This window comes from Zeus faber (assembly GCF_960531495.2).
Source record: "Zeus faber genome assembly, chromosome: 1".
Lineage (NCBI taxonomy): Eukaryota > Metazoa > Chordata > Actinopteri > Zeiformes > Zeidae > Zeus > Zeus faber.
In genome coordinates this window covers 21,216,903-21,240,042 of record NC_137193.1, presented here as the reverse complement: position 1 = coordinate 21,240,042, position 23,140 = coordinate 21,216,903, and the positions used below count along the sequence as shown (strand labels likewise).

General features: G+C 43.9%; 2 protein-coding genes across 2 annotated transcripts in view; both read left to right on the top strand.

The window, feature by feature from the left end:
* Nucleotides 1-12,651, top strand: part of pard6gb (par-6 family cell polarity regulator gamma b) — a 29,612-nt gene extending 16,961 nt beyond the window's left edge. Inside the window, exon 3 of the mRNA XM_080003894.1 lies at nucleotides 10,837-12,651. Coding sequence (XP_079860020.1) covers nucleotides 10,837-12,038 — 1,202 coding nt within the window. The 3' untranslated portion in view covers nucleotides 12,039-12,651. The remainder of the gene's footprint in view (nucleotides 1-10,836) is intronic.
* A 2,123-nt stretch (nucleotides 12,652-14,774) lies between these two features.
* bloc1s4 (biogenesis of lysosomal organelles complex-1, subunit 4, cappuccino) lies at nucleotides 14,775-20,870 on the top strand. The gene is made up of 5 exons (XM_080002277.1): nucleotides 14,775-15,093; nucleotides 15,940-16,011; nucleotides 16,208-16,309; nucleotides 19,171-19,305; nucleotides 19,883-20,870. The coding sequence occupies exons 1-5, from the start codon at nucleotides 14,785-14,787 to the stop codon at nucleotides 19,979-19,981; spliced, it is 717 nt and encodes a 238-aa protein (XP_079858403.1). The 5' UTR covers nucleotides 14,775-14,784; the 3' UTR covers nucleotides 19,982-20,870.
* Nucleotides 20,871-23,140: the final 2,270 nt, after the last annotated feature.

Below are 23,140 nucleotides of genomic sequence, written 5' to 3'. Positions count from 1 at the left end.
AAACTTGATGCGATGGCGACTGTGGTCGATGTCGGGGTTTATTTTACATTGGTTTCCAATGTTTTATAAGGGTGTTGTCTTGTCATGTTTACTCCTGACAATCTCATTTACCAGTCGTCACTATGGATGTACTATGCATATTTTGGCCATATTCCCACTTGTCCATACACACAAACATGCACTGGTTTCACAAAGCGGTGACATGGAGGTGTGTGTGTGTGTGTGTGTGTGTGCGTGTGCGTGTGTTCTGTGTCTGGTTCATCTGACATCAGGACAGACAGAATCTGAAAAACCACAATGGAGTTGTTTGCCTTGGGACGCCAACTATGCTTGGAGCTAAAAACAAAAAAAATAAAGAACATAGAGGGGGCAGTGTTTGTTTGTGCATTTTCATAACATGTGTTTTTTTTTTCCTTCCCTCTAAAGCTGACGGGGGAGTTTCAGATTTCCTGTTGTTTACTTAGTATCCCCTCGTGTCCAAGTTTTAAATCATGAGCCATTCCAGACACTTTTTTTTTTTTTTTAATGTCCACGAGAAATTGAACTAAGATTTATTTTAAATTATGCCACATCAACCATCCCATGTCCAAATGTAGGCACGGTTTGTTTTTGATGGTACATTCTGGTGCATTAAATTGCAACATGGACAGTGAGTTGTACAAGTTCACCAGAACTGGGGTGGGTGTGTGTGTTCGTGTGTGTGTGTTCGTGTGTGTGTGTGTGTGTGTGTGTGTGTGTGTGTGTGTGTGTGTGTGTTCGTGTTCGTGCTTAAGGGATCAAAGTCACAATTAAGTCCAGCCAAGGGGCCTTGTCCCAAGCAGAGCCATATATAGGTCACGGCGCTGAAACAATGAGACAAGCTGTCGTGCCCCGAGTCGCTCTTCACAATTGTTGAGTCTTTACTGGCGCTGACGTCCACTCGCTCATTCAGTTGGTCACACCAGGACGTTTCCTATTGGCCCAGAAGATTCACCAGATCTGGAGATCAGTGTGATGATGCCGAACATAAATTCAAACTTCTTTTTTTTTTTTTTTTTTTTTTTTTTTGTGAGCTCACAAGGAAACCTCGCCAGGTCCATCACCAGTCAAAAGATCATCTTGGACAGGAAGTGGGAAGGATGAGACTTAATAACTTTGGTTTCCTTACGATAACATCTCCCCCAGAACTCTCTTTAGTAGTGACGTGGGAACATGTGGGAAGCCCGCTAGTCTGTCCTCTGTCTGCCGATAAGTCCTCTTAGATTAAAATGCGTCTCTGGAGCGGGTGTGTTCAATAATGCTGCGCAATTGGAAGATTGATGACTCACAAATTCTCTATAGGGGGGTTCTGTTGAGTCAAAATATTGTCTTGTGACCTCCTGAACAGACCCACTGAAGTCTGGCGTGCGCGCACACACACACACACACACACACACACACACACACACACACACACACACACACACACACACTGTGAGAAGATGCCAGTCAAACCCCCAACCTCCCCCTTCTCTCTAAACATGTCGGTCTCCGTGGGTTGATCCGGCCAACTCAGCAGTTTAGCCGTTCAGGAAAGGAATGAGGGAGGGAGGGAGGGAGAGCAGGATGGAGCTCACTGTCTCAGAGACAATGAAGTGTGTGTGTGTGTGTGTGTGTGTGTGTGTGTGTGTGTGTGTGTGTGTGTGTGTGTGTGTGTGTGTGTGTGTGTGTGTGTGTGTGTGTGTGTGTGTGTGTGTATAAGTGATTATGTCACTGCACTAAATGGATCAACAAAAAGTAAACTACTCATGAGGGACATCTGCATTATATGTGCCCCCACACACACTGTTCAGCCTGTTCAGTTGCTGGCGGTGCGGGGTGGGATGCGGGCCTGTCCGCACCTGCACAGGAGGTGTTGCCCAAATCAACAGGAGGCCCCTCACTCAGAGTCCTGGGGTTGGGGTGTCTGTTTTTGAACTCCGGTTTTACTGAAAAAGTTAAATGCCTGAAATAATTTTGTGGCACTTTCTTTTGGAAAGGATTTTCTTCAGTCCCCCTGAGAAGGGAGCTTCTCTGATAGAAACGATCTGGAGCTTCGGTCATTCAATTATGAGAAATACCACCAAGTAGTGTACGGATCCACTCTTTGCTTCAATCTATTTTATTCAAATTCTTGTTTGTATGTATACTGTACCTACTTAATCCTGCCGCGCAGCCTGCTGGGTGTGTGTCACCTCCAGCTGAGGGCAGATTAGAAGATGTGCCTGGCTCACGTCACGGTGAAGAGGGAGGACATGGATGGACTGATGGATAAGATGGGATAGGAAGAAAGATGGATGGATGGATTCATTCATAGACGTGGCACAAGGCACACAGAGGGATTTGTGTCGATAGGCAAAAGTATATTTTAATGCCCTCTGATATTTTCATGTCAAACATTCGCTGTTTGCACAGTTGATTTAGGGGTAATTTAGTGGCGGAATAATGAAAGCTATTTCTGGACAGGAGGTAATTCACGCCCCCTTGTGGCTCAGCAGTAACCAGTACATGTTAGTCATTTCTAATTACCATTTGACTAATTATTTTGCTTTGCCATTCTTCAAACCTTCTTCTGAGCTATGACACACGCACGCACACACAACACACACACACACACACACACACACACACACACACACACACACACACACACACACACACACACACACACACACACACGTGTGTGTGTGTTGCACTTACACCTGACAGTGTCGAGCTGTTTTTTTGTTTTCTTTTTACTCCTTAATCCAATCACAAGTCTATTTGAGTGCTATTCCTTTCAGGAGAAGTGTTTTTCCTCCATCAGAACTGAACACAACGGCTCTCACTATCTCCTGACACTTGGTACAATACCCTTTTTGTACCTGAAGTACAAAAACAGGTTTTATGAGTTTTAACCACAAGAACTAGCGTTTTCTCATGGTTTATGGGCCTTTTTATTATTGTAAAAGGGCGATCTCAAATGCTGGGCGGGACTCTATACAAAACAGCTTATTCCATCCGTTCTACAATCTGTCGGTAAATCATCGGCTTTGTTTCGTAATTAAACAAAGCTTTCACGAACACGGGGAAAGAAGGCGTCATCAAAGGACCGAAGCCAGGAGAGTTTATGGTAAAATGCTGTCCTCCACTCAGTCTGCTGTGATGGCGTAAAACTAATGGAATACTTCTTGGTTTGTCTGCTCCATGGTAGAGGCTCTAGCGCCCTTTAGGCTCCGACCGCCTTTAATCTTGCTGCCTCTCTGACTCACGGACAAACAGAAGGCTGGACAGGTGGCCAGAGACCGATGTGAGGTGGCACCATCTGATTCTAATATGCCGCTGGAACCACTTCCCTGCTACTGCTGCCCCGCTTTACTATTTCCCTTTCTTTTTTTTAATTGCTCGGTTTTTATGGGAGGGGGGCGGGGGGGGTCTTGCTGGACTTCCTAAAAGGTCCTTTGTGTTTGTACATTCATGGCTTGACACGGAACAACCCGGACCCGGGTCGTATTCCGCCCTCATCTTTTAAATCTTTGTTTTGCAATGAAGGGGAAGAGATGGTCATATTTACAGCAAACGTTCTATTTATTTTGCCTCAGATTCTCTAAGTTAATTCTGCATTCTTTTGGAATCCAGATCGTCGTCCAGATTTTTTTTTTTTTGGCAACTCCCATTGCTTAATAAGATCCAAGAGCCTGGCAGGTCCAGTACCTGCAGACCATATGGCTTTAAAAGAAGAACGAACATGAAAAAAATAAAAATAAAATAAAGCTTTACTTGTGTTTTCTGGGTTGGGAACACACGCATGAATCTTGAAAGAGCACTGGATTAAAACCAGAAGCGCAAGTTGCTTGTGTTCAGGAGACGGAGGACGGGGGAACGCCCCCGAAGGAGAAAGGTGGTGTTTTTTTATTTTTTTCCCCCCTTTGAAAGGTCTAGGGAGGAATGCGAGACCTGTCTCCGCCGCCATCACCCCTTTTCCTCCTTCCCCTTTGATGTAGCACCTTTCCACCTCTCCACCTCTCCACCTCTCCACCCCACACCCACACACACACACACACACACACACACACACACACTTTGGAGACTGACATTGATCTCCTTGTGTGCAGGCATACACACTCCCACTTTATCTCCCTTTTTAACTGTTTTTATTATTCTGCAGCACTCTATCTCTCCCTGCCCCCCTTCCCCAGAAATATGACATGCACAGACAGATGTGGGTGATGGTGAGGTTGGGGGTGGGGGCGGGGGGTTTACACCTGCAGGGAGTCTTCATCCAGTCACTGTGTGCTCATTAACCTCCAACAAACCCCTCCTCCGACCGAGCCAGAGCAGAGCAGGCAAGGCAGCCTCCGTTTAACTTGTCCCAGATGTGTGTGTGTGTGTGTGTGTGTGTGTGTGTGTGTGTGTGTGTGTGTGTGTGTGTGTGTGTGTGTGTGTGTGTGTGTGTGTGTGTGTGTGTGTGTGTGTGTGTGTGTGTGTGTGTGTGTGTGTGTGTGTGTGTGTGTGTGTCCACGTTTTGTTTAGTTATAGTGCATCTCGTTAACTAGAACATCTTATCCACTTTTTGAGAGCAACAACAAGCTTCTTGTTGCTATTTTGGTCTTTCCAACCTCACTATTTTATCCTCTGTTCTCCTTGTGGTGCAGATGTGTGTGTGTGTGTGTGTGTGTGTGCGCCCGCGTTAATGAGGATTCTTCTCACCCGACATCATAGAGCTCAAGGAGCTTCAGAGTTTTTTCACTGTAACTGTCATCAATTACGTACAATACTCGGGCTTGTCCAACTTTCCACCCCAGCCCCGACAAGAATGTGAAATATGTCTGCTTGTTTAATAAAAAAAAAAAAAAAAGAGGAGACGGAATATCTTTATTTATTTTTTTATTTTTTATTTTTTTGGTTTGGATTGGATTTTCCAAGTCAGTATTGGGGAGTCAGACCCTGGCGGGGTGTTTCTGAACACACACGCAGATAGACCTCCCTGTTCCTCAACAAGGGCTGAGGGAGAAGGTTCAACGACACAAATTGTTTTGCGTGGTTCCTGAGATTCCCCACGAGGTATCGATTGACACACTCTCAGATAAACGGTGCTCGTGTTGGAAATTGTGGGATTATTGGTGGTTCAAAAGTTACGTTTGATCCAAATTTAGGTTTTGGCTTTCACGACAAAAGCCTGTGTTGCAGATTTAACCTCATGTAATCTGTTGATTGTGTAACTATTTAAGTCTCAAGCACTGGTTGGGTTTTTAATAAGTGAGAACTGTAGGAATTTTCCCTTTATCTTGATCTTTCGATCACCCTCCCTCTTTATTTTTTATTTTATCTCCAAATGTTTTTGGTGTCGTTTTGTGCGTCCATCAGGGACGAAACGAAAGCAGCCATTTCTGACCTCCCCATCGCAAGGAAGCCAGATGCGTTTCATGAGAACGAGTCCTTTCTGTTGCAAACAGGGAAAAGATGGAGGACGTTCTGGACACACACCGTTACTGTATTCTATTGTACTGGGCGCCTTAGCTCCGTCCTGCGCTGTCATATGCTGTTTCCTTCAATGCCACCGTGTGTGTGTGTGTGTGTGTGTGTGTGTGTGTGTGTGTGTGTGTGTGTGTGTGTGTGTGTGTGTGTGTGTGTGTGTGTGTGTGTGTGTGTGTGTGTGTGTGTGTGTGTGTGTGTGTGTGTGTGTGTGTGGGGCCAGGGAATGAAGCCCACTGCCACAGCCGCCAGTGACATAATGCAAAAGGCAGCAGGTTCTAGAGCTATTCACTGTTTTCTCACTGAAGAGTCTGTCTTTGGTGGTTATGGTCTGTACTGTCACTAAGCACTTTGTCACGCTTGGCTGAGGAAAGCCATGCCAGGGCCAAGGGGTTAAGGGGGTGGTCCGAAGGAATGTGTCGAGATCTAGGCTCTGCCGAATATAGATGGAGTGACTCGGGCCGGGTCGGTGGCTATCGCTTTACCAGAGCGGTTTGGATGTACATAAAGTTCAGTGTTGATCATTTACGCAACCTCACCCCATGCACACATACACACAAACACACCTTTGTGCCGTTTCCAGGCCTCAGATTTCAGGGGATGCAAGTTATCTGCATACTCGTGCTAGTGTCGGCGTCTCACCAACAAGTAAAAATACCGCAGGCAGCCCGTGCCGGGGTCGCACCTCTTGAGGGAAGTCGCTTTGTCAGCTCTGAAGCGGGGGGGGTTTCGGCACGCACCAAGACCCTCACCAACACCGACATATAGTTACCTTCCCACATCGCCTCGGCTACCAAGCACAAAGCTCTCCATTCACACACCGACACGTGCACGAACACGCAGAGGCCACTTGAAAACGTACGGATGTCGCAACAAGTCGGACTGAACCACTGGATAGAAAAGTCTTGTTGCATAATGTAGTGCGCTCAAGTGCTGCTTAAGTCACCAACACGTGGCATCTGGCGCCAACTTCCGCAGGGAGCGGCGGTGTGAAATGTGGCATGTCTAAATGACCCAAACAGCCCTCGAAAATGCATGGGTTGCATCATTAATAAAGGACAGCTAAACGTGATGCGTTAAATGCGGTACCCAAAAATATTCCAGTCGTGTTTGTCCTTAAGGGCCGTGTGAAGCCACGAGCTCGTGCTCGTGTTTGGCTTTTGCTTCACCTTTTCTGGCAGCCACACACCGCGCCCCGCTGGTGATCCTGTAAATTTGCTCGTGGCATCAAGGCGTTATTCGAGCACAACTCTTCATGAGCAATAAAGACCTATTATCGCCTGGGCCTCTGTTCTCGTTCCTTGTTTGCCTGTAGTAGCAGCAGGAAGTGTTGCCAGGACCGGGCGCTCCTGGAAGGGCTCTGATGGCTGATCACCGTGCTTCTTACATTCCTGCCTTTTATTGAAGGTGGTTAAAAAAGCAGAGCCATGTAAAAGGGCTTTTTTTTTTTTCCCCCAACAGCATCAGTTACAACTTCTGTTTTTCCCATCCGGCGTCGGTTAAACTTTTACAACAACCGTCATTAGGATCTGAAGGGGCTGATGTTGTACTTGCATTGATCTTTTTTTTTTTTTTTTTTTTTTTTTTTTTTTTTTCCCCCCTCTCCTCTTAAATGATTTAAACAGTTTTCCATATCGGCTGAGTCAAGGCCAGAGCTTTGCGTGGCTGGTGCAAGGTGGAAGAATTAGCTGATGCTCTTAAGTACGTCAGGCCTGTCTTTAACCTGTTCTGAGATAGCTCAAAGTGGATCAACCCGCTACATTCCACACCTCTCTCTCTCTCTCTCTCTCTCGCTCGCGCGCGCACTGGAATGTGGACCAGTCACCCATGCCTGCTTTCACCTCTGAGCCCCGTCCCCTGACCCTGCCTGGGTTGTGGTTTAAAGCCGGGTCAGGTGACCTATTGTCATGATCACTGTGGCTCGTGCTCTCTGTGCAAAAAAAAAACCCCAAAGAAAACCTTGCCATGTCTTCATCAGTTTCACGACTGGCGTTTCTATCAAATCATTGTCAAATGGATTAGTGTGCGACAAGCATGGCAAATTAGAATTCGTCATGTCCCTTTAGTTATCGGTTTGTTCTCTATGGAGCTTTGTCTTGTGCTCTCGTGTTACCCTTCCACATCGTCCTGGAATTAAATGTTCAGTGTTATTTAAGTGAATTAACATTTTTCCGTTCATGTCAGCATTCTGGCTTGTGGATGGATTTGTAGTGGGATGGCAATACTTTTGGTTGAAGGCATCCAGTTCATGGCTAACTGCTAACAGCTGGTGTGTGTGTGTGTGTGTGTGTGTGTGTGTGTGTGTGTGTGTGTGTGTGTGTGTGTGTGTGTACTCCTTTCCTGCAGAAATATTTAATATGTGTATATATGTGTGTGTGCACACATGCACTATGGACATTAAAGCCAGTTTCTTCTGTATTAATTTCTTAATGCAGCTTTGGTAAGTGTGAGAAATGGTAAAACCTGTGTGTTTCCAAGCTGCTTTGATAGGCCCTTGGTTCCGAGGCTTGATTCGGGGCCCTGCTTGAAGCCTCCAGATGCCGGGCCACAGATCACCTGCCGGTCTTTGATAATCGGGCTCACATGGGCTCGCCCGTCACGCCCGAATACAGCTGGGATTAGGTTCGTCAGGAGTCGTTACAGTAACGTGTGTCTGACGGAGCGGAGCGTGCTCACTGAGTTGGAGTGGATCTGTGCCACAATGCCCATGTGTGACTCTTCCACTCGGACGGACCCCGCCGGGTAGGCTAGGCGCCACTTTCTGTGGCACCTGACGCCTCATTGCTGATCTGAGGTCAACGCTTCTTCAGTGTGCACCTTTGATGGGGTTTCAACGGATGTAGTCTGTTGTGCTGCCGGCTTGACTTGCAGGATATTAAGGTTAGACTTCTCATTGTTAATGAGGCAGATGGGAAGTTCAGCTGAAAATGTACACAAACTCTTTGACTCTGAGCCTGGACTGCAGTCTCTGCCATTTCTATGAATACACAGACAGACGTGCATTACCATAAAGCCTCTAACTTTGCAAGCCTTCATTTCTTCTGAATCCCAGACGATGAGTCCAGGATTCTTTGCAGCTGGTCGGCTGACAGAGAGACAGACAGACAGACAGACAGATGGACAGAAAAAGCTTTTCTTGCAACAGTCTGAATCTGTTTCTGGATAACTTTGGGGCCTTTACAGGCTAATGTTACCAAGGGAATGTATATTCAGCTTCTCTTGGTGTATATACTTCAGCCTTCCAGTCAATGTGTGACCTATATAATTAATACTGACTCTGAGACAGTGTTCATCCCTGTAGGAAAATTTGAGTTTTATAGCAGCACACAGCGGGGGGGAAATAAATTAATAAAACATTTTTAAAAATCGGCAATAAACCAATAAATCTCTGTATCTAAATTCAAAGTATAAAAGCGGGAAATTGGGCATTTATGCATACGCATATATTACAAATACTGCATGTAAACATGGTTATGTACACAGGCCGTGTCAAATCATTTGAAACTTCTCTTAAACCTTTTCTCATCAACAAGGACTTATCGCTTGGGTAGTGCAGCGGGGGTAACTCCACGGCATATTAAAAAAAAAAAAATTAAAAAAAAAAATAGAATCATGTTAAAAATAAATTGGATTTCTTCCTCGACAATGTCTCCGACAGAGTGTAGCTGCGTTGCGGTGCAGCAGACTGAGGTGAGGGCGTGGAATGAGGGCGTTGTACCGAGAACCTGTAATGAGTAACTGGGCAGCGATCCCTCCAATATGGTTCTCATCAGCCAGACTTGAACTTGTGGCAGAAATTCCAGCCCTGTAGCAAATGCCTATTCTGGATTGAATCAAAACAACTGCCAGGACATGCGTAGAAAACCCAGAATAACCGTTGCCTCTGTACTTTTTAAGGACGGGCGGCGTACGCAAAACGCAAGCCTTCCTTTTAAAAATTACATCTCAGCCCGAGCTGGGAGGAGGGGATTTCCTGATGTCTCTGTTTGTTGGACAGGGGGGGGGGGGGGATTCCTTGAGGTTTTCACACTTTAATCTTTCAAATTTTAATTGAACGCCTAAAAAAATTATAGGTTTTACAAATTGAAGCAATTTCGATGTTGATCCAGTAACTTTCTTTCAGTGCACATCCTCCCAGAAATGAATGGTATTTTACATTGAGCTAGTGCACACATAATATATAAAAAAAAAATAATACATTTGAAGGCGTTATTGAATCATGGGTGTAATGTTCCTTCGCATTCTGTGGGGGGGGGGGGGGGGAGTGTCAGAAACGGAGGAGATAGAGTCGTTCTAATGATTCAGCGGATTGCGGCAGGGAGTAGTATGGCCGAGTCCCAAACTTCAACGCAGACTCTCAGACTGACTTGACAACTGTAGCAAAGCAATTGAAACAAGACTCTGAATGACAACATTATTCACATTATTCCTCTCTGTAGTATTGGGATGATGCCAACATTTGCAGTGCACACACACACACACACACACACACACACACACACACACACGTTGTCGGACTCAGACATGTGTGAAGCAGGTGTCCCAAAGAGTGGCCTGAAAAGATGAGTCATTCCCGTTGCCATGGAAGCAGAGGAGCCGATGCAATCCTTCGGGACTGTTGCTTCCTGTCACATGGCGCTTGGCTGTGTCCACACTTCCTGTCTATTTGTGGGGGGCGGGGGGAGCTTATCGACTTGGTGATCATGTATTTCTTTCAAGTTTCTTCCGTTTTGAGTAAAGCAGTGCCCACACCCCCCTTTTTTTTTTTTTTTTTTTTTTGGGTCATTTTTAAGAACGATCCGCCCGGTTTAACTTCTATTGCACGTTTGTGAGGAATCTCCCGAGTCAGCTGCAGCTACTCCTGACCGTGAAGCGGGTGGGTCACCTCTGCCGGCGCAGACGGGAATACTCTGCACACTCAGCTTTTCGTGCACGCGTGCACACACAAAACACGCGCACGGTTTCAGCAATATTTTAATAGATGTGATGGAGCTGCGTAGTGCAGCAAACTGAAATGTGACAATAAACCGGGCTCGCTGTCTTGTCATGTCAAAACCACGCCATGCTTTATAAACGCTTGAATAAATCCGGTGCCATTTGTTCATTACTACTGTTCAATCATATCTGAGGCTAAATTGAGGCAAGATCCTTAAGCAAACAGAAAAGGTTAATTTCCAATTTGATTCAATGATATGCAGTTATTCAAGTTGATGTCACTTTCATGATTCAGTTTGTGCTGTGATATAATTTAGTTATTTTCCAACTTGTTTGTCAATAGGTTGGGACATGGCTGTTATTTGATCTAAATGTGATGGTTCTGGATGGTACTACTCATAGAGAATAGCGTCTCTTCATCTCTCTCTCTCTCTCTCTCTCTCTCTGCAGAAGAAGTTGACTACACCAACTTTGGCAACAACACATTAACTCGCAAGAAGAAGGCGGTGGTGACACTACGCAACGATGTCAACCGCAAGCGGCCTCACATCCGCATCGGGATGCCGCAGGACTTCCGGCCCGTCTCCTCCATCATTGACGTGGACATCCTGCCCGAGTCCCACCGCCGCGTGCGACTCTACCGCCACGGCTCAGACAAACCGCTCGGCTTCTACATTCGAGACGGCACCAGCGTTCGAGTGACCCCGCACGGGCTGGAGAAGGTCCCAGGGATCTTCATATCCCGGATGGTACCCGGGGGGCTGGCGGAGAGCACCGGGCTGCTCGCCGTCAACGACGAGGTGCTGGAGGTGAACGGCATTGAAGTTTCGGGGAAGTCCTTGGATCAAGTGACGGACATGATGATCGCCAACAGCCACAACCTGATCGTGACGGTCAAGCCGGTTAACCAGCGCAACAACGTGGTCCGCAGCAGCCGGATCTCCGGGAGCTCGTGCCAGTCATCCGACAGCAGCGGCTCCACGGGTTACCCGAGCTTCTCCGCGGCCTCCGCGGGGATGACAACCTCGGGGACGCCCGGCTACCCGGACGACTTGGAGAGCGACGAAGAGGCCGACATCGTCATCGAGAACAGCATCAAGCGACCGTCGCGGCGGTCCAACGCCTCGGTGGTGTCTAGCGTCTCGCGCTCGCATCAGCAGACGCCGACGAGCATCGCACCAACCCCGGTGGAGCCTCCCAGCCCTCCCACGCGCCCCGTGTCCCGCCCACCGTCTCGCCCCCCGTCGGTGGTGTCCACGGCCTCGTTCCACTCCCAGACGAGCCTTAACGGCGGCTCCCACCACCACCACCATCACCACCACCACCACCACCAGCAGCAGCAGCAGCAGCAGCAGCAGCAGCAGCAGCCGCAGCCACAGCCGCCGCCGCAGCAGCTCCACCACCACCAGCACCAGCACAGCAGCAGCCTCAGCTACCAGCTCCACAGAGACCTGAACCTCCAGCACAGCTCCCAGTCGCACCACAGCCACCAGCACCTCGCGCAACCCCAGCACCATAGCAGCAACCCGGCCCTGCGCCACAGCAACGGCAGCCTGCACAAAATCCTCAGTTCCCTGAAAACAGACCAGCGACACAGCTTGGCGCTGCCCAGGGGAGGGGTGGAGGAAGACGGCACGGTTATTACACTATAATATACACACACACACACACACACACACACACACACACACACACACACACACACACACACACACACACACACACACACACACACACATCCCAACCACCCAGCTCTGTAGAGACTTAAAATATAAACATCCCGGGCTGGTAGGGAACGCATGAGCATGGCTATGCTTCCTCAAACTCTGTATAACAAATTTTATAACATGTCTGTGTTTTTGTGAAAGATAAATGGTAATTTTTTTTAAAGGAAACAAAGAGCGTTTGTTGTCTTTGTTTTTTGTTGTTTTTTCTTTGTTTTGTTTTTTTTCACTCTGTCTTTGTTTAGATTTTTATGTATGTATTAAAATTTGGGACAAGCAAACCATTTTTAGGTGAATCCACTGTATTATAGAGCTTGGAATGTTCCTACAGCCTTTCATTTCTTGTTAGTGACCACTTTTATGTTGTTTTTTTTTTCTGGGACCAACTTTAATGCTTACTTTTTAAACCTTTTTAAAGAGTAATTCTATATTTCTTAATTCTGTAATTTGATATTTCTGATCAACTTTGATTGTGTAGACTGCCTTCCATTTTCTTTTTAATTGTATTTTTATGCATTGATGATTTGGATCATTCTGTTTTATCTCCTCAAATAAATTATTCTAAGCTTAACAGTTTGTGGAATGGAAATGTGCTGTGTTGGTTCAAAGTTTCCATATATGGTTCTTACAGGTGATCTCCATAATTTACAAGCTTTACCAGCCACACATCTGCTATGGCTAGTATTTTGGTATGTATTTCTTTAGGATATTTAAAACATATTTTGGCTGTCCTAACATTGTACTCAATATGCAGCTGCCAGAATAAGGGAAGAATCCAACGGAAGACAATGGGAATCCTGCAGTTTGCATCAAAGTTGCTCACATTTTAGTCACCCATGGGAGTAAGTTGTTTTATTCTCTTAAGTACTCAATAATTCTTCAATAGTTTTATGGCTAAAAAATTTAAAAATTATTCCAAAGGACTGATGATTTGCTACAGCCTCTACCACAGTCTTACATTCAAGGTTGTAAGTAGTCAGATCACTCTCAACATGCACCAGGTTCGGGCTGTTGACTAGAAATAATTTCAACTCTTCAAAGTCCTATTTTTCTATTCAGCCCACATGATGGAATTCTAGCCCTCTCTGTTCAAAAACTATCGGGAAAACATTTTGTCAATGAGCTGACACGGATTGATCCCCTACATATTGAGGCATCTATTAATAGCATATAAATATTCCCTAACCCTGAAGCTGGCCATGCATCTCAATGTTCTAGGCAGCCAGAAGCTCCGTGCATCGTGGACTTACGGGTAAATGGCTAAGACGTTTGCTGTTGACATTTAAAGATTCCTCAGCCTTTAAATATCTGCCGACGGGATAGTTTACACTTCTCCTGTTATGTCATAAGTAATTAAACATAAAAAGCGCAAAATAAAGAAGAGAAGTGCAGATATGAAGGCGTAGGATGGCTACTTCTCTATCTGTTCCAAAATCTATTAGAAACACTGTGTTCTCGGAGTCCTTAAATGTTAAATAACTATACACACCAACTGTTGAAAGACATTTGACACATTTTTAATGTCTCTGCACATCCTTGTCTATACCATTATTTCCTCTTAAGTAATTGATGTGAAAGAACACTGGTTCATTCAACATACGGTATTGCTTATCTTGATACAGCAGAATCCATTCCTTTTTTTTTGTTCAGTACGTGTGCGCTAAATAAATTAAATGAAATTGATGCAAAGGTTAGAAAATGTATTTGGAAAGAGGGCAGTAAGTAACTCGATGTGTTCACTATTCCTTTATAAATATAAACTGCACTCTTTCGCAGATGGAGAAAGTTCTTGGGGCTGTGGGATGTCACGCTAGATAACGTCAAACATAAATTGAATACATTTTGTGAAATTTTCACCCGTTTAGATATCACAAAATCGTGCAATATTCTTCCTAAATAATGAATACAGCACTGGCTCACAATGCAGTGTGGCGCCGTCACGTCACAGAGCCGCGTCCGAAGGCTTGCCGCCATCTGCTGGCCGTAAGGAGGAACAGCATCTAAAGAAAATAGCTTGTTGGGTCGAGTAACCTAATAATAGGGTGATTTATTTGCTTTTAGTTCAGCCATGTAAGAATCAATAAATAAGAAACTCAATAAATAATCATCAAAAAATAACGATGACAAATTGGAATATAGCTGCAAGCAGCAATACCCGTGGTCCAGGGTAGTCGGCCGTTCGTTAAAGTTCTTATAGTTATTGAGTTATAAGTTATTACATACCGTGTGTGTGTGTGTGTTTATATATATATATATATATATATATATATATATATATATATATATATATATGTCAATATTTGGTAATTTGGTAAAAAACATGTAAATAAAAGTAAACAGAGGTTCTGTCATTCCATGTTTTCATGTAATTCAATATCTATATGCTCATACAGTCTATATACTCTCATTTGACTTTTCAATCCAAGCATACTCTTTCAATGTAAGTTAATGTGTTTATTCTCCTTTACTACAAAACTCGACTGTTTGTACAGTGCAACCTAACATAGTTTCTGTTGTACTTTTCCGTCTGTATTGGTGGCGATAGTTATTCTTCGCTTCGACTTTTCCTCTGAATTCTGACCCCTCCGACGCCCCCTCCGTGGGCCGAGGACCCACGTGACCCAGTCAGTCGCAGCCCAAACGCGGCGCCGGAAGGATCCGAGCTGCGGGCGAGATGGACCAGCAGCAGCGGCCCGACCGGGTGGTCTTCCTCTCCCCTCTGGAGGAGTCCAGCGCCGAGATCAGCCGGGACAGCGGCATCGTGTCCCAGAGCGCCAGCAGCCTGTCCGTGCTGAGTGACATCCTGAGCAGCGGCTCCGTGTCGCAGAGCCCCAGTTTCGGCGCGGCGGCGGTCTCCCGGAGCCCGAGCCTCAGCGAGCCGGAGCCCGCGTCGGCTCACCGACGACAGGACCCGGACGACGGCGCTCTGAGACAGACCGCCCTCAGCTATTCGTCCTACATAAGAGCCGCGGCCGAGGAGGAGGTTGGTGGAATAGACGCGAACCTCGAATTTAAAGTGGTAATCCACGAGATCGTTTTGTTAAAAAAAAAAAAAAAAAAAAAAAACCCGTGTGTTCGCACGTTATTAAGGTCATTGAACTTGATAAGAAACGCACAGCCAGTCGTCTATCTGCCGTTGACGTTGTCGGTGGCGGGGTCCGCCTTTCCTTCCGAGAATGCCAAGATCGGTCACGCACAATTAGTGATGGGTCCACAGACCAGCTAGCTGGTTTGTGGTCAGTAATCTTGTCATTATGGATGAACATTGACGAAACAGAACGGCGCAGTTCGATGGAAGAGCCACCACCCCGAGTGACCCAAGAATAAACAAACTCGTTGACGAGGAGAAGGCATTCTTACGAGAAAATAACGCGATGAAGACGAGGGCAAACCCGGTTGTTTAGAAAGGGAAAAAAAACAAAAAAAAACAAGTGGCGGTTCTGAATGGAATTGTGGGACTTGCAGTTAATCCACACAACACATGATCTTAGGGTTTGCCACATTAACCTTAGCCCCGACTCAGGACTCTGCTAGATAACGTGATACACCGCATATCATTAATAATAAATAACACTGGGAAAGCTCCCCAGCTCAGTCTGGGGACAAAGGACCCAGCGCTTTGGTCTTGTGACACTCGGAAATATAATAACTATTTAAATGAAATATAAAGTGCCCGCTTACAATGTCCAGTCATAGAGACCGGCCCCATAAGCTTGACGTGACTCTGATTCGCCCTCAATAGTTCTGGTGGTAATTGTAGGTCAATAGTATAAGACAAACACAGATTCACATGTGTATTGTATTCCCCTCTCTCAAACTTTTCCTCCAGATTATTTGTTTGGAGAAGAGCTTGGAAGAAATGCTGACACGAGTGGATGAATTTGTCGGAATGCTTGATATGGTAAGCTTGGACGAGGCAAGCTATAATGGGACCCAAAAAAAAAAAATGCTTCATCTCAAACTTTCCATGTTTTCCGTACCTGGTCTTGTTTTCTTTTCCTGACCTGAACACAGATAAGTCACTCCACATCCACCCAGCTTGACAAGTTCCACATAACATCATTCTGTTGTTCTGATTTAATTTTTTATTTTTTCAGATTCGTAATGATACCTCCCAGATAGTGAATGACAACCTACCTCAAATCCAGAAAAAGTCTGATGAAATGAGACAAATATACAGAAGGATTGACAAGTTAGAGGTAAGTGATTTATTCCTTATTTCTTAAAGGGTTATTGTGTTTCCAAAAAAAATGACTAACTGTGGCTGTTTTTATATGTATACTCCTTCAATCAAAAGCCCTTAAATGCAGCAAAACTCACACGAAAAATGGAACTGATTGAGATTTATGCACAACCTGCAGAAAGAATAACTCATCCATTGAATGACACGCTGTTTGTTTCGACTAAGAGAGTGAGACATGTTGATGTGTGTGATCTGACTTCAACGGGAGACTTCACTGGTGATTAGGGAGTCTATTACAGTCTCGGGGGAGGTAGAGCTGGTGGTCAAGTGATCTAAAGTTTGCTTGTTCGATCCCAGGCTCGCATGCTGTAGTGTCCTTGAGCAAGACACTTAACCCCTAATTGCTCCTGATGGCTGCGTCCGTCGGTATTTGAATAATTGTAAGTCGCTTTGGGAAAAAGCGTCTGCTAAATGTAATGTTATGTAATCAAAACAGGCACAGTGGACTCTTAACCCAGATGAGGAGGCCTAACAATTATTACTCACCTGAAATACCGTCCTAAAAACCAACCAAGCAACATATGATGCCAGAGCTGTGGACTCAAGTCATTGTGACATGAGCTGCTTTCACACATGCACTGCAACCCTGAAATTATCCCGACTTTACCCGGATGAGCTGTATGTGTGAACGTTAACATTTGTTACCCAGCCAGCACCCTCGTACAAGGTCCAGGTAATGTCCGATTGAAGGGTATGTGTGATCAGAGCTAGGGGAGGGTGTTGATGACGTCTCTATCGTGCACAAGTTATTGACCTTCGTGCATGGAGCGTAGCTGCTGTGTACTCCTTTCTGCTTTCGTTTATTTTTCCTTTCCACTCTCGTTTATGTTGGGGGTACGTCCAAATACATGGAGTATCAATGCAAAAAAAAAAAAGCACAACTACTGATAAGTCAGTAGCCTCATCTCTGCAATGTCATTGCATCATGTCCTGCTTCCTGCACGCTCTACCAAGGCTCCGCCTCTCGTCTAAACCAAACAGATTATTTGAAGGTAGTGTAAACGCGTCTGAGATGGAAAATCTAGTTTTTGGGTTTTTTTTTGGTACATGTGTGAAAGGGCAACTCTAGATAGTGTCTGGATAATCAAGTCGGGACATTGTCCGGAGTGCATGCGTGAAAGCAGCTTTGGACTCGAGTCACTGTTTTGATGACTTGCAACTTGACTTGACCGCAAATAAACGACTTGAGACTCGACTTGGACTTGGAAGTTAAAGACTTGTGACTTGACTTGAGACATGACTCAATGAGTTGTTTGTGTTCATTTATGTTTTCAGTTTAAAGCAACACTGCAATTTTATTTTTATCTTAAAATGACAGCTTCAAAATCATTTTGATGGTACACTGACTTGTAATATGGAGAATGGCGCCTCTTTCATTCCCACTCATTCCCCCGAATGTCTGTGCATGCACTTTGTAACTTCTGTGTCTCTGTGTATTTACAAAAAAAACAACTATATTATAAACTTGCAGGTCAAAATGTCCGGTAATAATGCTCCTACAAAACGTAGCCACTCCACCTCCCCAACGGTACAGATGAGACGGGCCAGTGGTGCAGCTGGCACCTGCAACTCAGCTAGACTAAAGATAAATTAAAACAATTCTCCACCAAAAGTTAAAATTAAAGATAAATTCAAACAATTCTCAATAAAAAGTTGGAATTAAATATAAATTAAAATTTGAACAGTAGTCAAACAAGTGATATTTATTTTGAGAAGAAATTAAGAAATGAATAAGCTTTTATAAAAAATATTTTTTGTTTGCTATTGATATTACATGATAACATGATTACATTACATATTATTTATTTATATTACATTTATTTCGCTGAATAATTATAAAACAAATTAAATTAATTGTCATACTTTTTGAACAGGTTAGATTGGCCATTAAGGTCATTATTAGACAGGTACTAATACCTTGTCTTGCCTGAACTAAGGACTTGACCTGACTTGCCCATGGAAAAACTACCTGTGACTTGCTTGATACTTAGACCAAATGACTTGACACTTGTAGCCCCTTTCCAACTCCCAATTGTCACCAGTGGGAAAGGAAAAACCCCGATCTCAGTCCTGGGTCAAATGACTCGCCAATAGACCCAGTTTTATTCAGCTCCATCGCCGATCGACTCCGATGTGAACAGGACACACGGGGTGACCCGCTAATTTTGTGTATCATTCCACCAATTCATATCCCATTTAGAATCCAAAATCAAAATAATAAGTTATTGACTTTTTTTCCGCATGGGAGACTGAAATGTTGTAAGTGTGGGGATCGAACCGTGGGGCCCACAGCAGAGAACCCCCATGATCTCCGCTGGCCTCCACTCCCCGCCGCTGAGCAGCAGCATGGGGATCTCCGTGCGCAGGTGCCCACCAGCTATATGGATGCTCCATGTAGTGTTGGGTCGTTTGATCCAATTATTTTGAACGGCTCAAAATACTTTTATTTATTTATTTTTTTTCAAGTTTCATGTTGTCGTTTGTTTAAGTTGCTGTCTCCTCGGCTGCTTTTTTTCCCAATCACACTGGAACCATGACACACCCCTTTTACCACACGTTCATGACATTGCACCAGAAAAAACCTTAATTCTCCTAACAATAGGAAAGATGTCAATCGCCTATTTTTAGCGGGTTAAACCAGGTCAACCGGCTAATTTTGGTGTGAAAACGATATTGGATAACTTGCATAAGAGGGACTTGGTTACATGTCTGTGCGATGCTACACTGATGCAGCTCACCGTAATGGTGAAGATGACTGTTGTCTTTTGGTGATATAACTAACAGACACAAGTGAAGTAATCGTCTGCTTGTCTTCAGGCCTTTGTCAAGATGGTCGGTACCAATGTCAGTGTCATGGAGGAGCAGGTCACGCAGGCCGAGTGTGAAGTGGGGACCCTACCTGGTGCTTTCAAGAAGATCCTGCGCACAATGAGCGTCCCAGGTTTCTTAAATGTGAGGGTTCATTTACATGTCAACCAACTGGTTCACTGAATTTTGTTTGCTTTGTTGCAATTACAAACAGTTGTCCCTGACATAGGCAAAATGTCTAATTACCAAGGCTGGATGCAGGGCAGGGTGTGTCCCGTTAGTCGTCATGTTGTTTACTTCATGTTGTTTACCTCTTGGGTCACAGGGAGTGCTACAACTCCTTGTTCTCCAAGTAGTCTAGATCGCAAGAAGTCTAGATCGTAGCACTCTTTATGATCTATGCTTGATTAGAGTGACAGTATTGCATTGTCATGAAGAGATAAAAGCTATCAGTTGCCCAATATAAAAGGGGAAAAAACAAGGAAAGTGTTGATCAAATAAAACAATATGACCAGATTGGAATTTGTACAATTGTATTCTTCTTTTTTAGCTGATTTAGCACTGATTTAATTGTAATGGTTATTACAACTTTGATTATAATAGCATGAACTATGGACAGAAGGACACAGAATTATTTGAATGTAACTTTTGCAAAAAATCACACAAAAAAAACATTGTAAGTGTTAATAACAATCCAAAGTTCTTGTCTGTTCACTGACAGAAACCAGCCAGCCCAAGACGACCAGCACCACACCAGCGTCAGGAGATTCCAAGTGTGTTTCGGACAGATGACTATTTCACATCACAGCAGGAAGAGTGACTTAAAAACCAGAGCATTCATCAAAAAAGGTCCCAGAAAGCTGGTGGTTGAAACCGTAACTGTAGAGACATTTTTTTTAACTGCCATACATCGCAGGAAGACTTACAGGTGCACTGATCTCGACAAAGCAATATTAGCCTTTCTGAACAAATCACTGCAAATGAAGTGTTGACTTCTCCTGGCACCATCAACAAACACTGAACTCTAACAAATGGAAGTCTTTATTTCAAAAGTGCCTGGGTCTTTTCTCTTGTTTGGTTTTGCTTTCGGGGGGAAATATGCACATTAAGATGTTAGATTTCTGTCAAATAAGGAAGTCAATGTCGCCTCACTTGCCAACAAAACACAGAGTCCCACACTGTAAATGTAGGTCCAGTAAAAAGATCTGTAATGATCTGGAGATGTATTATGTGTAGAATTAACCCTGCTCTTTTTATATGATATTCCTATTATGTGTGTTTGTATAGACATGTATGCTGTTTAGGAATTCAGCTATATTTGTAATGTCTCGTCAATCTGCTGGAGAAAACGTTGTCTCCAACTCAGCACCATTGTGAAATTCTTCACAGCAAGATTGCAGGCAAAAATTTAAAAAAGGTCTTTTGGGTTTTCTTGGAAATCTTGATGGGAGTGATACTGTGCAAAAAGCCTGCAACAGTATCATCGTCGTCACTATCATTTCTTGACCTGACTTGCCATTTCGCCTGAATCGTGTTTCCTACTGTTCTGGGCACGTGCCGCGGGTGCGTATTAATTTATTGTCAATTTGTGCATATTCCTCGAAGGACAACATCATCAGTGCTCAGCAGATGTTGTCCCTCAAACAAGTGAACCGGTTGATTTAATTTTACTTAAAGTCTGTGTAAAGAAAAAATAAATATGTTCTGAATTTGTCACACTACAGAAAAATGTTTTATTAACCACCCAGCCAAATTTGAATGATCGGAGAGGTGCAGGTGCCAGGATGACAAGATGAGTTAATGGCAAGGGGAGGATGGGTGCGGGTTAGGTTGCCATGAGTGACGCTGCACGGGAAGCACGGGGCTTTTTAAATTTTATTATATTTTTTTCTCCAACTAGGAAATGGAGGAAATTAAATGTATAGAATTTTATGTGCTTTCTTTGGAGAAAAGATCACTCTGATCGCCGGCGAGCTGCACTCCAGGCTTTGTATAGTGTTAGGGGCGGGGCCGTGCTAAGTATGTTTCCAGTGCATCATAGAGCCACCATTTCAGACCCACTCAAACAATCTCTAACACAAAGTTGGTGATAAACAGTTTAACGGTCTGATTCCACAATTCAGTACTACATCGTTCAGTCTATTCAAGATTGAAGAGGTTTATTTGTCACATACATATACATACGTTCATACATATATGCAGTGAAATGTCTTTGCAACGCACCCAGAGATTATTCACAATAGTTACTAAACCAAACATAATAGCTAACCTAATTCCTACCTAGCAACTAACTGAAACCAACTGATTCCTAAAACATAATGCAGTAAGAAACTAGGATAATGTAAATAAAATAAAAATAAAACAAGACTCAAACAATATACAGAGTGGGGGTACAAAATAGAAGGGAATAGACTTTTCGCATGTTTTCAGAAATTTCTTTCTGACATGTGTAGTGTGTTTGGAAACATCACTGGATTTACTTTACAAGGACTTTTAAACAAAGGGTAATGCTTAATTAATTGCAAAATGGCACAAATATCGAACACCCTTCTCTGAAGTGCGCCCCCCCCCTATTTACAGAAACACTCCGTTATCACGGAGAATATGAATTAACATACCGCCATGGTAGTTGAAGTATTTTGGGCATTACCTTAACATCAGTGCAATGCGTGGTGAAATATTTCAAGTTTCAAGAGGTTTATTCGTCACATACATATACATACTTTCATACATATATGCAGTGAAATGTAATGTATTTGTATGCATGATTGATTATTGTGGCATCTTCTGTAGTTGCTTTCTACCGATTGAGAATATCCGCATTGCCGCAGAACATTGTGAGCACAACATGCATTAAATAATTTTTCATTGAAATCTCCCATGATCATTTTACCTCCAGGAAATGTATCCAGGTAGTCCTACCAAAGACATCAGCGTTTGACGGAAAGCATCGTCTTCCGATCAAGTCTATAGACTTTATATTGCCTGGTAGCATTGTCCCAAATTTAAATATCTCAAAATGTGGGCCGACGCTCTGAAAGAACATCAGCAGGGGTGAGGAGCTGTCATCCTCACAAATCCCTAAAAATCCCTAAACCCTGAATTAATTGCAGGCCCACATTGTGAAAAAGGACCACTATTGATAAAGAGAAACTTGTTATCGCTCTATTCAGAGAGTAAAAATCACAAATGTTTCAAGAAAACGACCGATACATCTTTCATTTTTTTCCGCCTTTAATTAAACAACATGAACAAATGCAAAAGGTCCTCGTTTGTATTAATGAGTCTCGTGAACGATGTATTTCTGTGGTTAACATAAGAAGAAGAAAAAAAAAAATCCAAAATTGGGTGTGGGGAGCAAACAGTGACAGATGACCTCATCCCCATGCTTTCTGACCTGCAGCCACTCTGTACATGTTTCCTATTTTCAATTGTTTATTTTATTCTATTTCTCATTTGTCTTTTTTTCTTTTCTCACCGATCTACCTGTACGTTTTGGCGCCGACTGTTTATTTTTGTTTTTATCTTTTGTTTTATTTTTTTTTAATGACCTTATAATAAATCAAATCGATTTGAAAATGTTTCGAGTCAATGCGCATTCCCGTCCGCGCCGTCATTGGTCACTTCGAATATGACGTCATCACGTTGTCATAACCCGGATGAAGCGGGTTTTTTTTTCTCCACGCTGGGTCGCCCACTGCTTTATAACCTCAACTTTGATACAAAGGTAAATTTGTTGGAAGAGGATGCGCCAGCCGAAGTTGCAATTAAAACCACGTTGAATTACATTCTCAATGGGTGTTTCACAAAAAGATATGTCTATTTGGATCATTTGGGGGTGGAAAAACTAACTTGCATAGTCCGGAAGAACTTGCTAACTGCTACACAGAGCTAACTAGCTGCTGGGTGTTAGCTCGCGGTGTGTGGAGCAGAACGTGGAGTGGCACCAATGAGCTTTTTTTTTCTTCCTAGAATGGAT